This window comes from Zymoseptoria tritici, chromosome 10, assembly GCF_000219625.1.
Source record: "Zymoseptoria tritici IPO323 chromosome 10, whole genome shotgun sequence".
NCBI classification, from domain to species: domain Eukaryota; kingdom Fungi; phylum Ascomycota; class Dothideomycetes; order Mycosphaerellales; family Mycosphaerellaceae; genus Zymoseptoria; species Zymoseptoria tritici.
Window position 1 is genome coordinate 940,934 of NC_018209.1, and position 17,300 is coordinate 958,233.

Sequence of the window (17,300 nt, forward strand, 5' to 3'; positions counted from 1 at the left end):
CAGAATGCTGTCCATTGATACGTGACTTCAAAAGTGATTCATCTGTGATGAATCAAGAGTTCTCGTCCTGTTCACCTGGTCTGTCGTAAGCTCATGCCTCAGGCATCAATTTTAGCTAATTCGATCGTTCCTGCCGCCGCGCCAAGCCCCAAAATTGCACTGGAGTGCGACTTCCGTCACGACCGAGCCTGGACATTGTCGACATCAACCACCAGAAAACCAGCAAACATGCAGATGTATGTTCCCCCCATCCGATGCGATACCGAGTGAAGCGTGGCGACACATGTCCACTTCCTCTACCATCCATACGCCCACCGAGCCTTCCGCAATACAGCGATACTAATGAAGTCATGACAGTTTCGTGAAGACCCTCACGGGCAAGACTATCACCCTCGAGGTGGAGTCGTCCGACACCATCGACAACGTCAAGAGCAAGATCCAGGATAAGGAGGGCATTCCACCGGACCAACAGCGATTGATCTTCGCCGGAAAGCAACTCGAGGATGGCCGAACTCTTAGCGACTACAACATCCAGAAGGTGCGCAGATATTGAGGAGGATGGATAAAGCATGTGGATAACGCAGGACAAGGCGATGATCTGACAATTCGATACAGGAGTCGACTCTCCACTTGGTTCTCCGTCTCCGTGGTGGAATCATCGAGCCCTCGCTCAAGGCTCTTGCCTCCAAGTACAACTGCGACAAGATGATCTGCCGAAAGTGCTACGTACGTTGAGGATCGAGAACAATTCCACCGGCCCGCGACGAGACTAACACATCAACACAGGCCCGCCTTCCCCCACGTGCCACCAACTGCCGCAAGAAGAAGTGCGGACACACCAACCAGCTCCGCCCAAAGAAGAAGCTGAAGTAGACGATTCGCTCGAGGAAGGCAGAGGAATGGATGGCGGAGTTTTTTGTGGATTGCTGTTGTGAGATGGGAGGGAGTGGGAACGCTTGCGCTCGTCAGGTCAGAGTAGCATTTCAGACAGCGGAATGATCAAGACATGCATCCATGATTCGGATTTCAGACCATGTTGTGCTGTGTGAGGCGTGTTGATGGAACTGCGGTGATCTGTTTTTAACGGACCAACATCATTCAGACGCCGTGCTGGCGTAGAGGGGTAGTCGGACAACTGACAACAACTGACAACAACTGAGCAGAACCTCTCGAAGTCCCGTTGCAGTACGGCCAAGGTATTGCAGGCCAACTCGAGGCATCACGACTGGCAGCTCGGCTTGGCCATGACGGGACAACTCAAGTTAACATGGCAGGACACGCAAAGACAACATTACAGACCAGCTGAAGACAATATGGCAGTGCATGTACAGGTAAATTAGCAGGACAGCCAGATGCCACTCAGCCAGCCACCTACTTAGCAGGTCTGCTCCCGTATCCAGAGCGCTCACAAGGCGTTCTCGACACCGTACCAGTCACGATCCATTATCATCGAAGAGTCGTTCTGTACACCGACTCTACAGTCCCTACAGACCAGCATGCCATCTCTCCATGCCCATCTCCAATAAACCTCCAAACCACGCCACCCAGCTCCTTTCCACACATTCAATAGACTCCTTTTCCACGGAAGCCCTTCCCACCCTCCTCTCCGGCCCAAAATACCTCCCAAAAGTCCTCCTCAAAACCTCCTCATCCAACTGCATATGCTCCCCCTCCGTCGTCTCAAACACCAACCCACCCTTCTCATCCAGTTCCCTCAACCCCAACCAATCCTCCTTGAACATTCTCCTCTCCCTCAACTCCGTAACCTTCCCATCCGTGCCATTAACCTCCGCGAACCATCCACTCTCCTTTGGAATCACCGTTGTATCCTCCTCGAAAATGAACATGACGAAATTCTCCAGTTCGCTGATTCGCTGCTTGTAGGTCGAATTTTTGACCTCAAGCTCGTTGTTCATCCTTGCGAGCCAGCCGCTGGAGGAGAGGTATTCCTCACTGCCGAGTCCCGTCGTGTCGTTAACGGAGCGGAAGTATTGCGCGGGAATGACGTGCGATTGGACATATGCACTCCAAATGTTTCCCCTCGCCAACGCCAGTGCGCCTTTACACAGTAAATCCCACGTCCCACACGCTTTCAATTCCGCGATGCCATTATGTTGACTCCCAAATGTGACCAAGCTCCTCACACTTAGTCCCTCACACGTCTGCACCAAGCCCCTCAAGAACTGTCCTCCTTGTGAGAACCCCAACGCATCCACCCGTATCGTGCCCGTCGTAGGATCCAGCAGTTTCGGATCAGCCTGGATGTCGCCGCATACTTTCTCCACTTGCGCCGTCAAGTTGCCGAAGAAAGTCGCTTTCCTGTCTTCCCCGCTGTCGTCGTCGATGCGGATGTAATAGGTGTAGGTTTGTGGGTGTATCGACTCGGCGAGGGAGCCGACGGAGTGCAGACCTTCGGCGTCGTGGGTATCTCCTAGGCCGTGCCAGATGAGGAGGGGGAGGGGTTTCGGTGAGGACGAGGAGGAGATGGAGGGCAAGGCGCTCGTGTAAGTTAAGACCGACAAAGCTGCTGGGAGGGCTAGCAGATGCATATTGAGTCGATGAATGTTGGAAGCAGTGAGTGGTAGACAAGTCGTCGCCTTGAGCTTGATGTCGAAGTCGGAGCTCACCAACAGCTCGTAAATCTCGTACAGGCATCTTTGGTACGGACCGATGTCCGCTTTGCCCCGCGTTTTCCCGCAACGTCATCCCTTCCACGTGAACAAGCTCTCCCTGCCGAAGACGATCACAACAAACATCTTTTCATTGCTCTCATGTCGTTCTAACATATTCTGAGAATTCCCATTCCATCCTCTTTAATACCGTCGCCATTGCTGGCACATGCGCGACAGTGCATCCGTCTACGCGCCCTTCCGACAGAACCCTAAGCGCAGACCCTTCTTCTCCGAGCAATCTCACACCGCTGGTGAGATGCGCCAATACCATTTCGTAAACCAAGATGGGCGAAAACACGACATGATAATACATGCTGGTAACCAGTCCGACGCCCGCTGGTCGCCGTGTCCTTGAACAACTCCATCGTCGCTATGCAGGGGAATCATCGAAGCATAAAGAAGCCAAATAACATATAGCGCATGCCGTTTCCATGGAGGACGCTGCGCGGACGGACAGATTTGACGATCAGGAGAAGCGTTCAGTGACGTGGACGCTTCCAGTAGTATTGCTGAGAAGAGGGGTCAGTATGAGGGCATGATAGTGGGTAACGGGACAGGCATACCTTATGCTGCTTGCGTGCAGCGCGAATGCTGGTCTTGCCCAGGCTGAGGGTCACGGTATCGCGACGGTTGACATCAACATCCATTTCAGGGACGTAATAGAACTCGCTCTCCAACAGTTTGCCGGCGGCATCTTTGCCCTCGCGGCTGATTTCACCAACACATGGAATGCCATCGAGGATGGTCTTGAGCTCGGCAGTCGACAATACCTCTTGACTCTCATTGTCGGATGGCTTTGCCATGGCGCCACGGAGCTCTGCTGGGAGGTTGCTGTGGATAGTCGACAGCGGCAGCGAGTGGATGCGAGAGAAGGCCAGCTGATTGATCACATGGTTCTTGACAGGGCTTCTGTTGAACAATAAGGTCGAGCCGGTGCGGCCCGGTGAGTTGGGCGTTGCCTTGAGAGGCTTGCGTGCACGCTCGGGCGAGCGGGAGCTGAAGGACTCGAAGCGGGACATGAGGTTTTCACCAAATGGACCGAAAGAGTGCACAATAGGATCATTCTCCTCATCATGCTCGGAGAAGTCTTCGGGATCGGACGGGACAGAATCAAGGGACTTGCCAAGGTTGATTGCCGAGACGGGACGGACTGGTGACGGCGTGCCTACACGCTCTGCTCGAGGCGTCAAGTCATGAGGAGCATCCTCATCAGAGCTGTGGTCTTCATAGACCTGCACGGGTCCATCGTCGGCAGCATCCGCTTGGAACGTCGTTGCAAATGTACCACCGAATCCCAACGTCGGCGAGACCGGCGACGCAAGACGCGGCATGTTCATAGCTGGCGGACTGGACGCGAATGTCTCCACAGCACGCTTGCTCGGAGACTCCCCAAGCCATGGTGACCTCGACTCAATGGACGAAGGGTCTCTCGGCGACTCCTTCGGCCACACCAGCATAACACGCGTATCTTGCACATCGACCATGATCTGACTCTGCGGCTTGCCCGACACGAATTGTTCTCCCTTGGCCAGCTCAATGACCTCCCCTCGACAGTGTACTTTTGCTCCATTCCACCCAAGACACTCCACCTCGACTTTTCCCTCCGGATACGCCGAGTCGGGAGCGTGATATGAAGCTCGCACGTGGATCCGCGAGATGTGACGGTTGGCGGAGAGTTGGTAGTCGGAGGAGTTGCTCGAGCGGCCCATGAGTACAGGCTCGCCATTGGGGTGAAGATTGAGCGAGGGCACGTCGCTGAGAGGTGCGCGTTCGGAGAGGATGGACACGGTTCGCTTGAGGCCCGGACGCGTCAAACGCGCAGCTGCAGGCGACGATGACGGTGGGATGATGGTCGATGAGGTGGGTATAGGTGTTGGATAGTACTTGCGGTCGTCGTTGAGGGCGGCATCGTCGAATTTGCGTTTGTTGGCCGCTCGTGGGAGGCCCGGGGAGGAGGAAAAGGGCTCGAACGCGGGTAGTAGTGAGGGACGGCGTGATGCTGTCTGTTTGTCTTCTGTCGACGGCATTGCCTTGTTGGCTGCGCCAGACAGGTTGTCCATGACGGCGGAGATGCTGTCAGAACGCGAGGTGGCTGCAGTGAGGATGTTGGCAGCCGCAAAACTCGGTGCAGCAGTGGGTTTTGGGGCCCCGCTTGATATGCGCGCGTAGAAGCGTGTCAGTGATGTGCGAGTGAGTATTAGTTGGCGAGATTGTCCATGTTGGTGAGGATGATCATGGAGGAGGAGAAGATGTCAAGGTATGAATGAGGAGGTCGTGTCGGAGGTCGGTGAGGTTGCTGAGACTGCGTGGTATGCAGAAAGGTCTCGCGTTCTCCAAGTCGCGTATGCCCACGGACCACAGTAGCGCCGCGCTGCGGGCCGCTGCATCCGTGGGAATAACCCGTTTGTCGTGGTCGAAATGGTTGATATATGTGCTCGAGAAGATGGTGAATATGTTGTATCAATTGGTGAGGATGTAAATGTGAAGTTTCCTCGTTGTTCTGTCGAATGTATTCGTCGTGTTGGCAGGACTCTTTATGTCATTCACAAACATCAATGCAGCTTTCACAGTGCTAGTTCTAGCGCATGAATTATCTGACCCCACCCCACATTCGCCAGCCATGTCATCCCACTACGCGTGCTGCTCGCGAGATCATTTCGTCTTCTTTCTTCTCTGCACATGATACACACAATTTGATCGATCCTCGCTCCGAGACAAGCACGGGGTCCAATGCACAACTCGTGCAACAACGGGCCTGTTTCCAACGCGGACGACGACATGTGTACTCGTACAAGCTTCGCCTCGAGCGGCAAGGAGCATATGACGGTGAGAGCGAATGGCGGGATGCCAGCAAGCGAGATCTGTGCTTTGCAGGATTTAAGTGCAGATGTGGTGCCGAGGGAGTGCATTGGAGAGCCTATGCGTGAGAGCGTGTTCGCGTTTGCTACTCACTGGACCTGCGATCGGGAAGTATTGATGAGCATGGGACTACCTCCTGTGTGAAGGAAGACATCTGGTTTGGCTTCCACGATGTATTAAGGTAATCTTCAATGGCTTTCCTTGTCATCATAGCTGCAGTCGTCGTGATTGGCTTGTGGCAGATATGGATGTCGCTTGCGGCTGAAGGAAAAGGTACATCTATTTTCGAAAACAGTTTGCTTGACGCTGTGGCTGCGAGTATGAACTGGGAAGTCCTTGCAGAGACCTCCGTGTATGTGCATTATTGTGCGGACTCTGATCGACGACGACAGGTAAGTCCTGAACACCTCAACAAGTGCACCTTCACAACCCTCTCTTCGGCATCCCAGCCTTCTCATAAACCGCATCAACGACTCTCATCACCTGCTCACTTTCCTCCATACTCACCACAGGCCCAGTATACGCCTCACCTCCCTCCTCCGCCCTCACCATGCGAACAAACCCCTCCAACTGCCACCGATAAGTCGTCCACCACGCCTCCCCCTCAACACCTGCTTTCTCCCACTCCGACCCACCCGTCCACACTTTCTCCACCGTCTTCTTACCCGTCAGCTTACCCTCCTGATCCTTCTCGCGACCCGTGATGGAGTGCATGAAAGTCGGCACCGAGAAATTTGAGAACTCGACTCTCGCTTTCATCAAATCGATCACGACTGTGGATGTCAATTCCCAGACTTGCGGGATAATGCCTAGCAGAGGTGGTAGTGCAATGTCCGCTATAGCGTGGCATGTGACAGGTTGAGCGCCAGGGGAGGAGAGCGTGAAAGTTGCGTCCATTGCTTCGTCGATTCGGTCATCGGAGGGGTGTAGTCGGGGAGTGGCCGAGGTGACGGTAATGTCAGAGTCTGTGGGCTGACCGCTGAAGTAGCAGCAGGCACTGAAGACGTATGCGAGATCCATACTGGCGCCGCCCGCGAGGTCGTAGGAAAAGCGAACTCGACAGCTCATCAGCACATATCCCAATCACGCGCCGGATCGAAAGAGACCAAAAAAACGGGAAGCATCAAACTCACTATCATCCCTCCCCAACGCCCCCCTCGGAATCTTAAACCTCGCCTCCACCCCCTCCACCACTCCCCATCCTCCCCCGTCAATCCTCTCCCGGATCCAATGCGCCGCCGGATGAAACCTCCAATGAAATGCCTCCATGACCACCCTTCCCGCCTTCTCCGCCTCCGCCCTCACTTCTCTCACTTCCTCCGCATTACTCGCCATCGGCTTCTCCACTAATACATGCTTGCCCGCCCTCAGGGCTTTGATCGTCCACTCCGCGTGTAAACCGTTGGGGAGAGGAATGTACACTGCGTCGACCTCATCGTCGTCGAGGAGGTCTTGGTAAGAGCCGTATGGTTTACATGGTGGAGTGAGGTTGCCGAGGGAGTATTTTTTGATTTGGGCTTCTGCGCGGGTGAGGGAGCGGGCGGCGATGGAGTGGAGAGTGCAAGAGGGGTGGGTTGCGATGGGGTCGATTATGGCGGCATAGTTTATTGCTGCGGCGGAGAGGATGCCGATTCGCAGAGGATCTGGCGACTTCTCGAGGAGAGACTTTTTGATGGAGATGGAGTTGCGATAGTTGTGGAGGTTGAGGATTGCCTTGATGTGGTGTTAGTTGTGGGAGAAGTGGTTTTAGGGTTAGGGTTGGGGTTCGCGGGTTGTGTACTTCTGCTATCCAGGACATTGTTTTGGATTTGTGCTTGGCTTGTTGGCGCTCAATTGATGCTTGTGGCTCGGTGTGTAATCTTGATACTCGCTTGCGTGAACTGGGAGGCGTGAGTGGTGATGTATTGACAAGTAGGAGGCTGCAACACGGAGGTCAAGCTGTGTATCTAACTCAATCTTCGGAGCACCTGCATCCTACAGGAATAGTCGACTTAACATCGACGTCCACGCCGAAGCCATATGATTCCTTCCACACACAAGACGAGTCTGCCCTTCGTCGACAGTGGATCCTGCGATCGAAGAGGATCCTAAAGGAATGAGCCGATGTACATCCTCGGCGTTTATTGGGAGTTGTGGTGGAAGAATGGCAGGATCCGATAGAAACGAAGCCCGGTGAATCACAAGAGACAATGCTGCCTTTTCCGTGCAATTGACGGGTATCGACATGACCATGCACACACTAGAAGCGCTCAACCTTCGCCGTCACTTCCCAAAGAAATGTGGACGGTACTGTCCCACCTGATCATTGTGCGTCGAAGCTGGTTGGGTATCTCGCTAGCCTTGTTCCGACATCTACAACAACAAATCAACAAATCAAGAAGGCTATCAAGCCAGATCATCTGCGCCGGCCTCTAGTTCACTCGCAGTGTACGCATCCAAGAACCCGGAAACGGTCCGTCCGATCTGCGCCGAGTTTCTCTGAGCGCTCTTCGTGCTTCCCTCACTCCTCGTGCTGTTTGATCCTTCACTCATCGCTTTCTTGTGAGCTAACAGCGCCTTCCTGATCGAGGATGGAGGAGGCCCTTCGTCGAGACTTCCCTAAGTTCTGTCTTGCGTCAGCCTCCGTTTCCAACGATGACTTCTGCCCACCAGGCTTGACTTACCTCGGACTAATGGTCCCCTCAATACTCATCGGAAGAGTAGCACTGTCAATATCTCGGTTTTCCGGCGTGTTCGATCCGTTCGCTGGCGTACCGACTCCACTGAAAGGCGACACTGCACCGGAGGGCGGTACAGGAATTTTGAGATCCTCTGGACTGCCGGGCACGAGTTTGGGGTGCAGATCGGCAATGTGGATGCGTTTGGCACTGTTGTTGTAAGAAGCTGGAATGATCTCGATGATCTCATCGCGTGGAAATTCGAGGCTGGGGATGTCGGTTGCTGAACAGGCCATGAGGTAGCCGTAGAGGACTCGTAGGACGGACTCGTGGGCGATGATGAGTAAATCATTTTGCTCGCGTTCTAGCTCGAGAATGATAGGCTCGAGACGAACTGCGAGGTCGTGATAGGACTAGATGGTATGTCAGCTTGATCGTTACAATCCAGTCCACCCTCGTGATCTCACCTCTGCTCGTGGATATCTGTGGTGATATGGGTCCTGCTCGTGCTTCGCAACTTCCTCAGGGAACATCTCTCGGATCCGGCGCTCACTCAGCTTCTCGCAGACTCCAGGATTGAGCTGGCTCATTTGACTTCGCTGCCTCACTCGGTAGCCCCTCTCTGCCAGGCAATGTGAAGTCTCGACTGTCCGCTTGCGGGTCGACGTCCAGACATTGAGCGGTTTGAGAGCAGTCGATTCTGGAGCGCCATGCTGAATCAGATTTAGTCTTTCCGATTCTCGATGTGCTTCCAACGCATCGGTCATTTTGCGTGCATAGTCTTGGCCTTCCGCACTGAGACTTGCATCTCCTTTGTAGCTTTCCTCTGCGAGTGTGGTCCCAGCACGACAAAAGTAAGTCTGACGGCTTTTGATGTGCAGGTTGAGCAGGTAGAAGACAATCCGCTGCGACAAGTAGCCGAATGCACAGTTGTTCACGACCACCCTCTCGCCAGCATTAATCATCTTGACGTAGTGCAGGTCCGACTCCTCGACAGACTCAAAGTGAGGTATCCGCGCGTTGATACGGCGGAGATAGTCCTTGACAGCATCCTCCGGCGTCCATCCAATGTAATCTGGCGAGCTGATCTTCACTGATCGTACATTCTCCTCGATAATGCGCTCGTCGGTGCAATGGCTTTCAATGAACATGGTCTGCACATTATGCTTCTCAAACTCCTTGGCCAGTGCACGGCGACCAGTTCCCAGTGGATTGACAGCGTCGTAGATTGCAATTTGACCGTTCTCATGGTTGAGGAAATGGAGAATGTCTTCCCGGCACTTCTTGAGAATCTTGTTCCGGAGTAGGACCGATGATGTGCTGGCATTGACGTGGAAATAGTCGTCAGGGACCTCGCCGTTGGGTCCGACGATATCACGGCGATAGTCACCCAGATGGAAGATGTGAGTCTTAACTCCAAGCCATCTGAGGTATCGCGCGAGTGCAACACTGATGTGTGTTTTGCCTCGGGCTGGTAGACCAACAGTTGCGATTACGATTCGTCCTGAGTGGAAAAGTCGGCCAGATTCGGTAGAGTAGAGCTGCGCAGGAGCCATGGACTCCTTCTGGGGCAAATCATGAATGGCGTCAACGAATGTGCTGGAGCGGCGCCGAAAGCTCAGCGATTTCGCGGCCAGATCGGCGGTTCTGTTGGTCTTCGTGTCAGCGATTGCTATCTTGATATTCAAGAAGCGGAGCTCCTTACAGTAATGTGTCCATAGCGAGTGATTACGTCCGGGTCGCAGCCAAGCCAGGCGAAGTGGTCCCTGTCGTGAGACAGCAAGACCGAGAATTGAGGTATTCACTGGGGCTCGTATCGCGCAGCTTCCTAGTCGGGAAAGCGGACAATGAGGCTGATCGGAGATTCGGAAAGACACTGAGCGACTCGATTTCTTTCCGCGCCGTTGGAGCGAGTGAGCGAGATCGAAACAGTCTGGTAGAGCGAGGATCTGGGCAGCGGAAGAGGTCTTCTTTGTGGTTTTATGTTGGACCGCAAGGTGGGAAGATAAGGTGCCGTAGGTGGTTGGTGGTTGTACTTTAGTTGGAGATTAATAAAGCTCCAAGCCGGAAGACATCAGCGGTATCATATATACTGCTACAGGCGTACATCTCAGTCAACAAGAACTTTACGCCGACACTGGAGTTCAGTTCAAACTTTCGAATACACGCGAGCTCATCATCACTGTACCAGGACACCATCCTCGCCCTCCTCCCCGACCGCCATCGCATATCTCCGTCCCGCGGTCCGAGATAATCGGTCGACTCAGTCCATCGCACCACCAGTCATTCATTCCCCAGCGCACATCCACACAACATGGCGACAACGGTACCTCTCGAAAAAACTGCGGTGCCAGTCCCTGTCGAAGTCGAGTTCCCTCCGCAAGATGTAACACTGCCGTCAGTGCGAACAGGGGGATTCCTCGACACCGTCCTCGACACATATCAGAGCTTCCAGGCACGGAGAGATGCGCTCGGTCTCAGCAACCCAGGCACAGTCGATCAAATAGCAAAGGAGGTCCAGCGCGATGTCTTCCTCACCAACCAGATATTCTCTGGTTTGCGCGCGGAGCTCAACAAGACCTTCTCCATCCTGCCACTCTTCCAGATCAGCCATGCCTTCTCGAGCGGATCCCAGATGCTCTCGCCTTACACATTCCTCGCCTTGTATGGCACCAACAATGTATGCCGATTCGAGGAGATGGGAAAGCAATCCCATCAGCAAGCTAACATGTCTTCTTTCAGATGCTCTGCCAAGCTCAGCTCGACTCCGACGGTTCCCTCAACGCTCGATTTAATGGCCGCATCACAAGCCGTCTCATCAACAAACTCGCGGTGCAGATTCAGCCTGGCTCGATGGCTGGACCAGGTGGCGCGCAAGTATCTCTCGAACAGGACTACACTGGCGACGACTTCACCGCATCTCTCAAGAGCATCAATCCGAGTGTGTTGGAAGGTGGATTGACGGGAATGTTCATCGGATCATACCTCCAGAGCGTCACTCCCAGGTTATCACTCGGAATCGAGGGTGTATTGCAAAAGCCAGGTGGTGGAATGGGCCCGGAGGTGGCCATGAGCTACGCAGGACGATACAAGGGCGATGACTGGATCGCCAGCGCGCAACTTCTGACTCAGGGTGGCATGCAAGTGAGCTACTGGAGGAGACTGATGGACAAGGTTGAGACTGGTGTCGATGTGAACCTACAATTCGCTGGCCTGTCCGGAGGAAATCCAATGATGGGCGCCGCACGAGCAGAGGGTGTGGCTACGCTGGGCGCAAAGTACGAATTCTCGCGATCCATTTTCAGGGCGCAAGTGGACAGCCAGGGCAAGCTCGGATGTTTGCTCGAGAAGGTCGTTGCGCCGCCAGTCCGCATCACCTTCGCGGGTGAGCTCGATCACGTCAAGGTATGTCGAGCTTTGGATTTTCTCGCTCGAACTCACAGCTAACACAAGGATTCAGAACTCCGCCAAGCTCGGTCTCGCCGTCTCGATCGAGGCATCCAGCGAAGAGCTCATGGAACAACAGGAGAGAATCAGCGGCGCGATCCCTCCGTTTTAAACAGGAGGTTGACCCGCCAAAATTTACTCTTCTCTCTGTATAATAAAAGTCGTCGTGGATCACTACCGCATGGCCTGCCACATGCGGCGGGCTGTTGACAACAGTAATGGCCAAAGCTCTCGGATACTGAGGTACGGCATTGTATGTTCTCCGGCATAGCATTGGGAGCGGTGTTGTGTACGTGGCGGTGCGTGGCGCTATGTAGAGGCATGGGAGGTGTACATTTAACAGTCGGAGAAGAAACAGCAGCTTCTACAAGAAGAATGAGCTATCAGGTATTCCTTGACATTTCCATCCACGTCGACATGAACGCGACTGTGCTGTTGAGTTCACGTCTTGTGAAAGCGTTACAGAAGCTCGCTAAGCTGTTGCAGATCAGCGGTCAATCTCAGCCTTTGCACATGTAGACCTCTACCTCATCAACAACATCAATGATCAAATCACTCCGTGAACTGACAACGATGGGATCCAAAGCCCCTTCCGAAGCTCAAATACCGATCATAGACATCAGTTCCGCCAACCCAAACGCTCCAGCTCAACTCCTCGACGCCGCTCGCAACTATGGTTTCGTTTTCATCTCCAACAAAGACGATGCCGCAGTACCCTCTCGACTCGTCAATGACATCTTCGATCTATCCAAGCAATTCTTCGACCTTCCGGTAGAAGAAAAGGAAAAAGTCTCCATCGCCTCCAACTCAGCCGGAAAGAACCACGGCTGGCTATCCCAAGGCGTCGAGAAACTCGATCCCGCTTCGCAGAAGAGACCAGATGTGAAAGAGTATTTCTCTTCTTCTCCTAAAACACCTCATTGACACAACCATCTAACAAGATTGACAGAGCTTTCAACCTCGCCCCTCACACCTCCCTCAAATTCCCTCAACCCCTGCCCTCCCTCTTCCTCCAGCCTGCAAACCACACCCTCCTCACAACCTTCCAAACCGCCTGCCAAACCCTCTCCGACCGTTTGCTAGTCCACTTCGCCACCGCCCTCGAGATCCCTTCCGACTGGTTCACAACCCGACACTCCTCCTCAGGCGGCGCTCACTCCTCCATCTTCCGCTTGCTTTACTATCCCAAACTACATTCAAGCATGGAGTCAGGCAACAAGGATGATCTCCGCGCCGGCGCGCACTCAGACTACGGCTCCCTAACCCTCCTCTTCCGACTCCCTCACCAATCCGGGCTGGAAATCCTCACGCCCTCAGGGGAATGGGAGAGTGTAGCGCTCGATCCTCTCGGGACGGCCAAGATGCCAGGTGAAATGCCTATACTTGTCAATATCGGAGATTTACTCGAAGATTGGACGGGAGGATTGTTGAAGAGTACGGTGCATCGGGTTGTGTTTCCTGCTTCTATTTCTTCTACGGATGGTCAGGAGGGAGAGGTGGATGACAGTGATCGGTACTCGGTGGCGTACTTTTGTCATCCGCTGGACGAGGTTTTGTTGGAGCCTGTTCCAAGTCGGGTGGTGGAGGAGTGGGAAAGGCAGAATGGGAAGAGGGAGGGGAGGGACGGGTGTACGGCTGGGGAGCATTTGATGAGGAGGTTGAGGGCTACGTATAGTGTGAAGTGAAACTGACATTTCATGTATGAATCACGATAGATGAGCAACGATGGAACGTATCCAAGTTGAAAGACGTGAACGCATTGCTGAGATTTGGCCTGGCTACTGCTAAGTGGGTATCTGAAATCGACTTGATGCCGCCAAAACTGACACTATAACATCTGCGCTTCGTTCTGTTGACTCCTGGTATCGTCGTATGTGATGTGAAAAAGCAAGAGTCCCGCTCTTCGTGACTTTCGTTGTGCTCGTTGGACTTCGTGTTCGGCGCTAAAAATGCAAGCAAAGATTCTCGATCTGCAATCTCGGTCCTGTCTTCCGGGAGCACAGCAGAATGCCCCAAAAACGCTCGAACGCCAGCAGAGAGAGCTCCGATCGACGACCCGAAGAGCTTCACGACTAGTGAAAGCCATGGGTCGTATTCGAATTGAGCAACAACTCCAGCATGTCCTGCCCGCCCAGCTGTGGGCCATACATCGTCTGCTCCACGTCACCCGACATATTTAGCAAGGGATCCAGCGGCAATGCAAGCCAGTCCTGCTCGCCGAAATTGCTTGAAGTGGAGTATGGATCGTAGTTGCCGGAGCCTGGACCCGACGACATGATGTTGTTCGGCGAATGCGTGCCGAATCCGGGTGGGGGCATGACGGTGTACGAGTTGTCGTTACCCATGAGATCGTATGTGTCGTTGGAGATGCCGAATAGGGCATTGTTGCCGGGCGTGCCATTCGGAAGCATCATGTTGTTGTAAGCGCCCCATTGCTGAGAAGCATTCGGCGTGGAGCCTGAAGTTGCTCCAGCTTGCGCTTGCTGTTGTTGTTCGTGCTGTCTGCCGTTTGGCCCATATCCATTCTGTGCGTGTTGAGCTGTCAAGCCGGCGTGACTGACTCTACGACTTCGGCCGGCACGTCCATCAGCTGCGATTCGGATCAAGCGTGGCTTGAGATTGCGAGCGAGAGTGTCGAGAAGGTCTGCAAAGCGACTGGCTACGTGGACATCATCCACGATGCAGGTTCTCAGTGCTTCGACTGTACGATCCATGAGGGTTAGCGAGTCAGTCACATCGCTTTCCGTCGCTCCGAGGGAGAATGACTTCAGCAGCATGATGGCGACGCTGATGATGCGGAAGTATGTACGGACAGGCGCATGTCGTAGAAAGCCGTCTGGGTACAGGTCCTCCACGACGATTTTGAGAAGGTTGCGGGCAGCGTCACCGACCGTGACAAAGTAGTGGCGATCTCCTCCAAGCCATTTTGAAAGCGTCGAGGGAGTAATGGCAACATCTGGCCGACCATCACCACTGCTGGCGATGGCTGCGCGAGCCATCTCGAGCGGAGGATCGACGACTTGAACTGGTGATGGATGATCGTTGGCACATCGCTCTGCCACGGCCTGCAACGCCAATGCGTTGAGGTAGACCCGGCAGTACTCGTACTCAATTCCGAGGATGGCGCGCATGTACTTGGGCATCGACTGGCAGCTGTCAAAGTCCCGACGCCACTCCTCGAGCGGTGGCTGAAGCTGTGCGAGCGCAGCTTTGTAGTTGCCGTTGCGAATGAGATCGCGGGTAAAGGTCTTATTGGCAAAGATCTTGTTGTTGCCCTCTCGCATCAGCGACGCCATTCGAAGCCAGAAGTGAAGGGTGACCTCCTGAACACTGTCCTGCTGGCCATTGCGCTTGTGGCGCTCACTGTCGTCAGGCTTGCTGTAGTAGCTGGGAAGCATTGATGTCAGACCCAATCGACCACTAGTCTGAGTCACATAGACAAGCAACAGATCCCGAACATTGCAGCGCCGCTTGTCGTACGAGGTCAGATCTGCAGCCGACAAAGGTTGTCCATCGGTCGAGGGAGCATGCCGTTGCCATTCGCTAGAATCAAAGACACCAATCTCCATCGCCAGAGACATGGCCATGCCGAGGAGCATCCAGCACATACGATCGCTTCGCCAGCAAGGCTCAAGCCATGCGTCCATGCGGTGACCACCGATGCCCTTAGCACCGTCTTGTCCCGTCATGTCTGGCAAGACATAAGATTGATCAGGCATCATGAGGTCGTCATCGTCTTCCTCGGGCGGGAAGTGCATGGCCCTTGGGTGCCATTCTGTCAGGAGGACAAGCGATTCCACCGAACCAAGCGTGCGCAAGCCTTTGCGAGTAAGAGGATGAACATCGCATCCTGGCTGAGCACCTGCACCACAGAATCCTCCGCCAAACTGCTCCTGGCCCCAAACGACCCGATCGATCATGCCCGATAGGTATGCCCAGAGCTTTTGATGAATCGCATATGGTCGGCTGTTCGATCCCGGTCCATCGAGCTTCATATGACGTGAGGCAATCGTAAGCATGGATACAGTCAGCATCGGCTCTTCTTCCAGCATCTTCTTGTGTGTCGAAGGCTGCCGAAAGTCCGGAAGCGCAACAGGCGTGAGCGGAGCCAAATGCTTGTAGAAGTAGAGGATGTAATCGATGCCTTCTTGGGCGGTGAACCAGCCGGCGCGGACGAACTTGAACCGGGTCCATGCTTTGAGTGCAGTGGAGCAATCGGGAGTATTGCTCGGCATACGCGCAAAGTTCGCAGGCTTGGACGACATCTGGTCAGTGGGAGTCTTCCACGTCCCATCGTGCTGGAACATGGCCAGCGGGCCATTGGTATAGCTTACATTACCGGCCTTTTCCATGATCGGACTAGTTGCAGACGGCAGAGAGGATGCAGTGAAACCAGTGAAGGCGGGCCGCGCGACACCGCTGCTCGTGCTGCTGTCCGCTCTTCCGTGCACCGCTGCAGAGTACAAGAGCTTCAGTGCATCGTGACCTCCATGCACCTCGGCTTGCTGCAACAGTGCTGTAGTATGTTCGCTTTGCTTCTCATCTTCTTCGCCATACTGAATTGGCTTCGGCGCTGGTGGTCTGCGCAAAGGCTGTGTCCGTCCGATGGAACCGCCTGGTGTCCGTGGTGGATCGTCGTAGTCGTAGTCGTCCTCTTCGACAGCCACCTCAGGCGGCGCGGATGTCCTCGGTCGCTTTCTGTTGCTGCGGATCTCGTATGTTACATTATCGTCGCCTGCCTCCGAACCAGTATTCTCGTCGCCTGCATTCTTTTTCTTGCGTCGTGTGGCGGAGAAGTAGCACTCCTTTGCCTCGCGACGACAGCGTGTGCATGGTGGATCGTGAGGGTTGTCGACGGAGCCCAAGTCGCAGCGGACTTTGCGTTGTCTGCATGGTATGCACGCTAGGCGCTGAGTTAGTATGGTGCTACTTTGACCGAGAAGTCGCACGACGCAGAACGTACCCTGATATGTGCGCTGATGTCCCGGCGCAAGGCCAGCAGCGGCTTGCGTCTTTGGCGACTGAGATCGCGCAGTATACTGGTCTGCTTGTGCCAGCGCATATCCGTTCGCGGCCATAGTCATGCCGTGGGTGGTGGGGTGTGTTCTGGTATGCTGTCGTCGCTGAACCGCTTCCAAGCGCTCCTCGGTGTAAGCGGCGGGGACTCGAAACTTTGGTGGTGGGTATGGGTCCCGTCGTTATCTGATAAGCTTGTCAAGTGTCGTTATTGGGCAGCAGGATGATGCAGATCTTCAAGAGGTGGACGCCATGGTGGTGGATGCTCATGACAGCGGGTTCATATTGTGGATTTGCCTGGAGGATGATTTTGCATGGTGGGTGGATAGAATTCGTAAGATTCCAATGGGACTCGAAAGCATGTCCGGTCGGCTGCGTCGGTCACAAGCCGCACTAATGACTAATACGCGGCCACGAGGCTCTTTTTGGCAGCTGCGTGCGGGGGCAAGCGCGATGAACTCGTGGAGAGATCGTGGGGAAAGGAACCCTGCGAACGAGCTCGTGCTGTGAAGAACGTGAAGAGCTCGTGCAAAATGACAAGGACAAGAAAATGACAGGGAAGTGGCGTAAGATCTTGGGGAGGAACTAGAATTTAAGGAATGGTGGAGGGCATTGGAGTTGGGGTGAGCCAGCGAAGACAACGGTCATG

The 17,300-nt window shown here is 54.3% G+C and overlaps 7 protein-coding genes across 7 annotated transcripts; 3 read left to right on the forward strand and 4 right to left on the reverse strand.

Annotated features, from left to right (window-relative positions):
- Positions 1-358: 358 nt before the first annotated feature.
- On the forward strand, positions 359-657 carry MYCGRDRAFT_19110 (uncharacterized protein; the record flags this gene model as incomplete). The annotated part of the gene is made up of 2 exons (XM_003848853.1): positions 359-538; positions 616-657. Coding segments are annotated over 2 exons (222 nt in total), but the record flags the coding sequence as incomplete, so codon positions are not given.
- A 920-nt stretch (positions 658-1,577) lies between these two features.
- MYCGRDRAFT_15930 (uncharacterized protein) lies at positions 1,578-2,462 on the reverse strand (the record flags this gene model as incomplete). The annotated part of the gene is made up of 1 exon (XM_003849055.1): positions 1,578-2,462. A coding segment is annotated over one exon (885 nt), but the record flags the coding sequence as incomplete, so codon positions are not given.
- A 1,538-nt stretch (positions 2,463-4,000) lies between these two features.
- Positions 4,001-5,091, reverse strand: MYCGRDRAFT_105978 (uncharacterized protein; the record flags this gene model as incomplete). Its single annotated transcript, XM_003849054.1, has 1 exon — positions 4,001-5,091. A coding segment is annotated over one exon (732 nt), but the record flags the coding sequence as incomplete, so codon positions are not given.
- Positions 5,092-8,190: 3,099 nt separating this feature from the next.
- Positions 8,191-9,840, reverse strand: MYCGRDRAFT_48593 (uncharacterized protein; the record flags this gene model as incomplete). Its single annotated transcript, XM_003849053.1, has 2 exons — positions 8,191-8,601; positions 8,656-9,840. Coding segments are annotated over 2 exons (1,596 nt in total), but the record flags the coding sequence as incomplete, so codon positions are not given.
- Positions 9,841-10,376: 536 nt separating this feature from the next.
- On the forward strand, positions 10,377-12,030 carry MYCGRDRAFT_111073 (translocase of outer mitochondrial membrane complex, subunit TOM41; the record flags this gene model as incomplete). The annotated part of the gene is made up of 3 exons (XM_003848854.1): positions 10,377-10,868; positions 10,931-11,593; positions 11,649-12,030. 3 exons carry the CDS (start codon positions 10,503-10,505, stop codon positions 11,745-11,747), a joined length of 1,128 nt encoding a protein of 375 aa, XP_003848902.1.
- A 178-nt stretch (positions 12,031-12,208) lies between these two features.
- On the forward strand, positions 12,209-13,320 carry MYCGRDRAFT_48904 (uncharacterized protein; the record flags this gene model as incomplete). Its single annotated transcript, XM_003848855.1, has 2 exons — positions 12,209-12,525; positions 12,585-13,320. The coding sequence occupies 2 exons, from the start codon at positions 12,209-12,211 to the stop codon at positions 13,318-13,320; spliced, it is 1,053 nt and encodes a 350-aa protein (XP_003848903.1).
- Positions 13,321-13,707: 387 nt separating this feature from the next.
- Positions 13,708-16,946, reverse strand: MYCGRDRAFT_111074 (uncharacterized protein; the record flags this gene model as incomplete). Its single annotated transcript, XM_003849052.1, has 2 exons — positions 13,708-16,538; positions 16,599-16,946. 2 exons carry the CDS (start codon positions 16,717-16,719, stop codon positions 13,708-13,710), a joined length of 2,952 nt encoding a protein of 983 aa, XP_003849100.1.
- Positions 16,947-17,300: the final 354 nt, after the last annotated feature.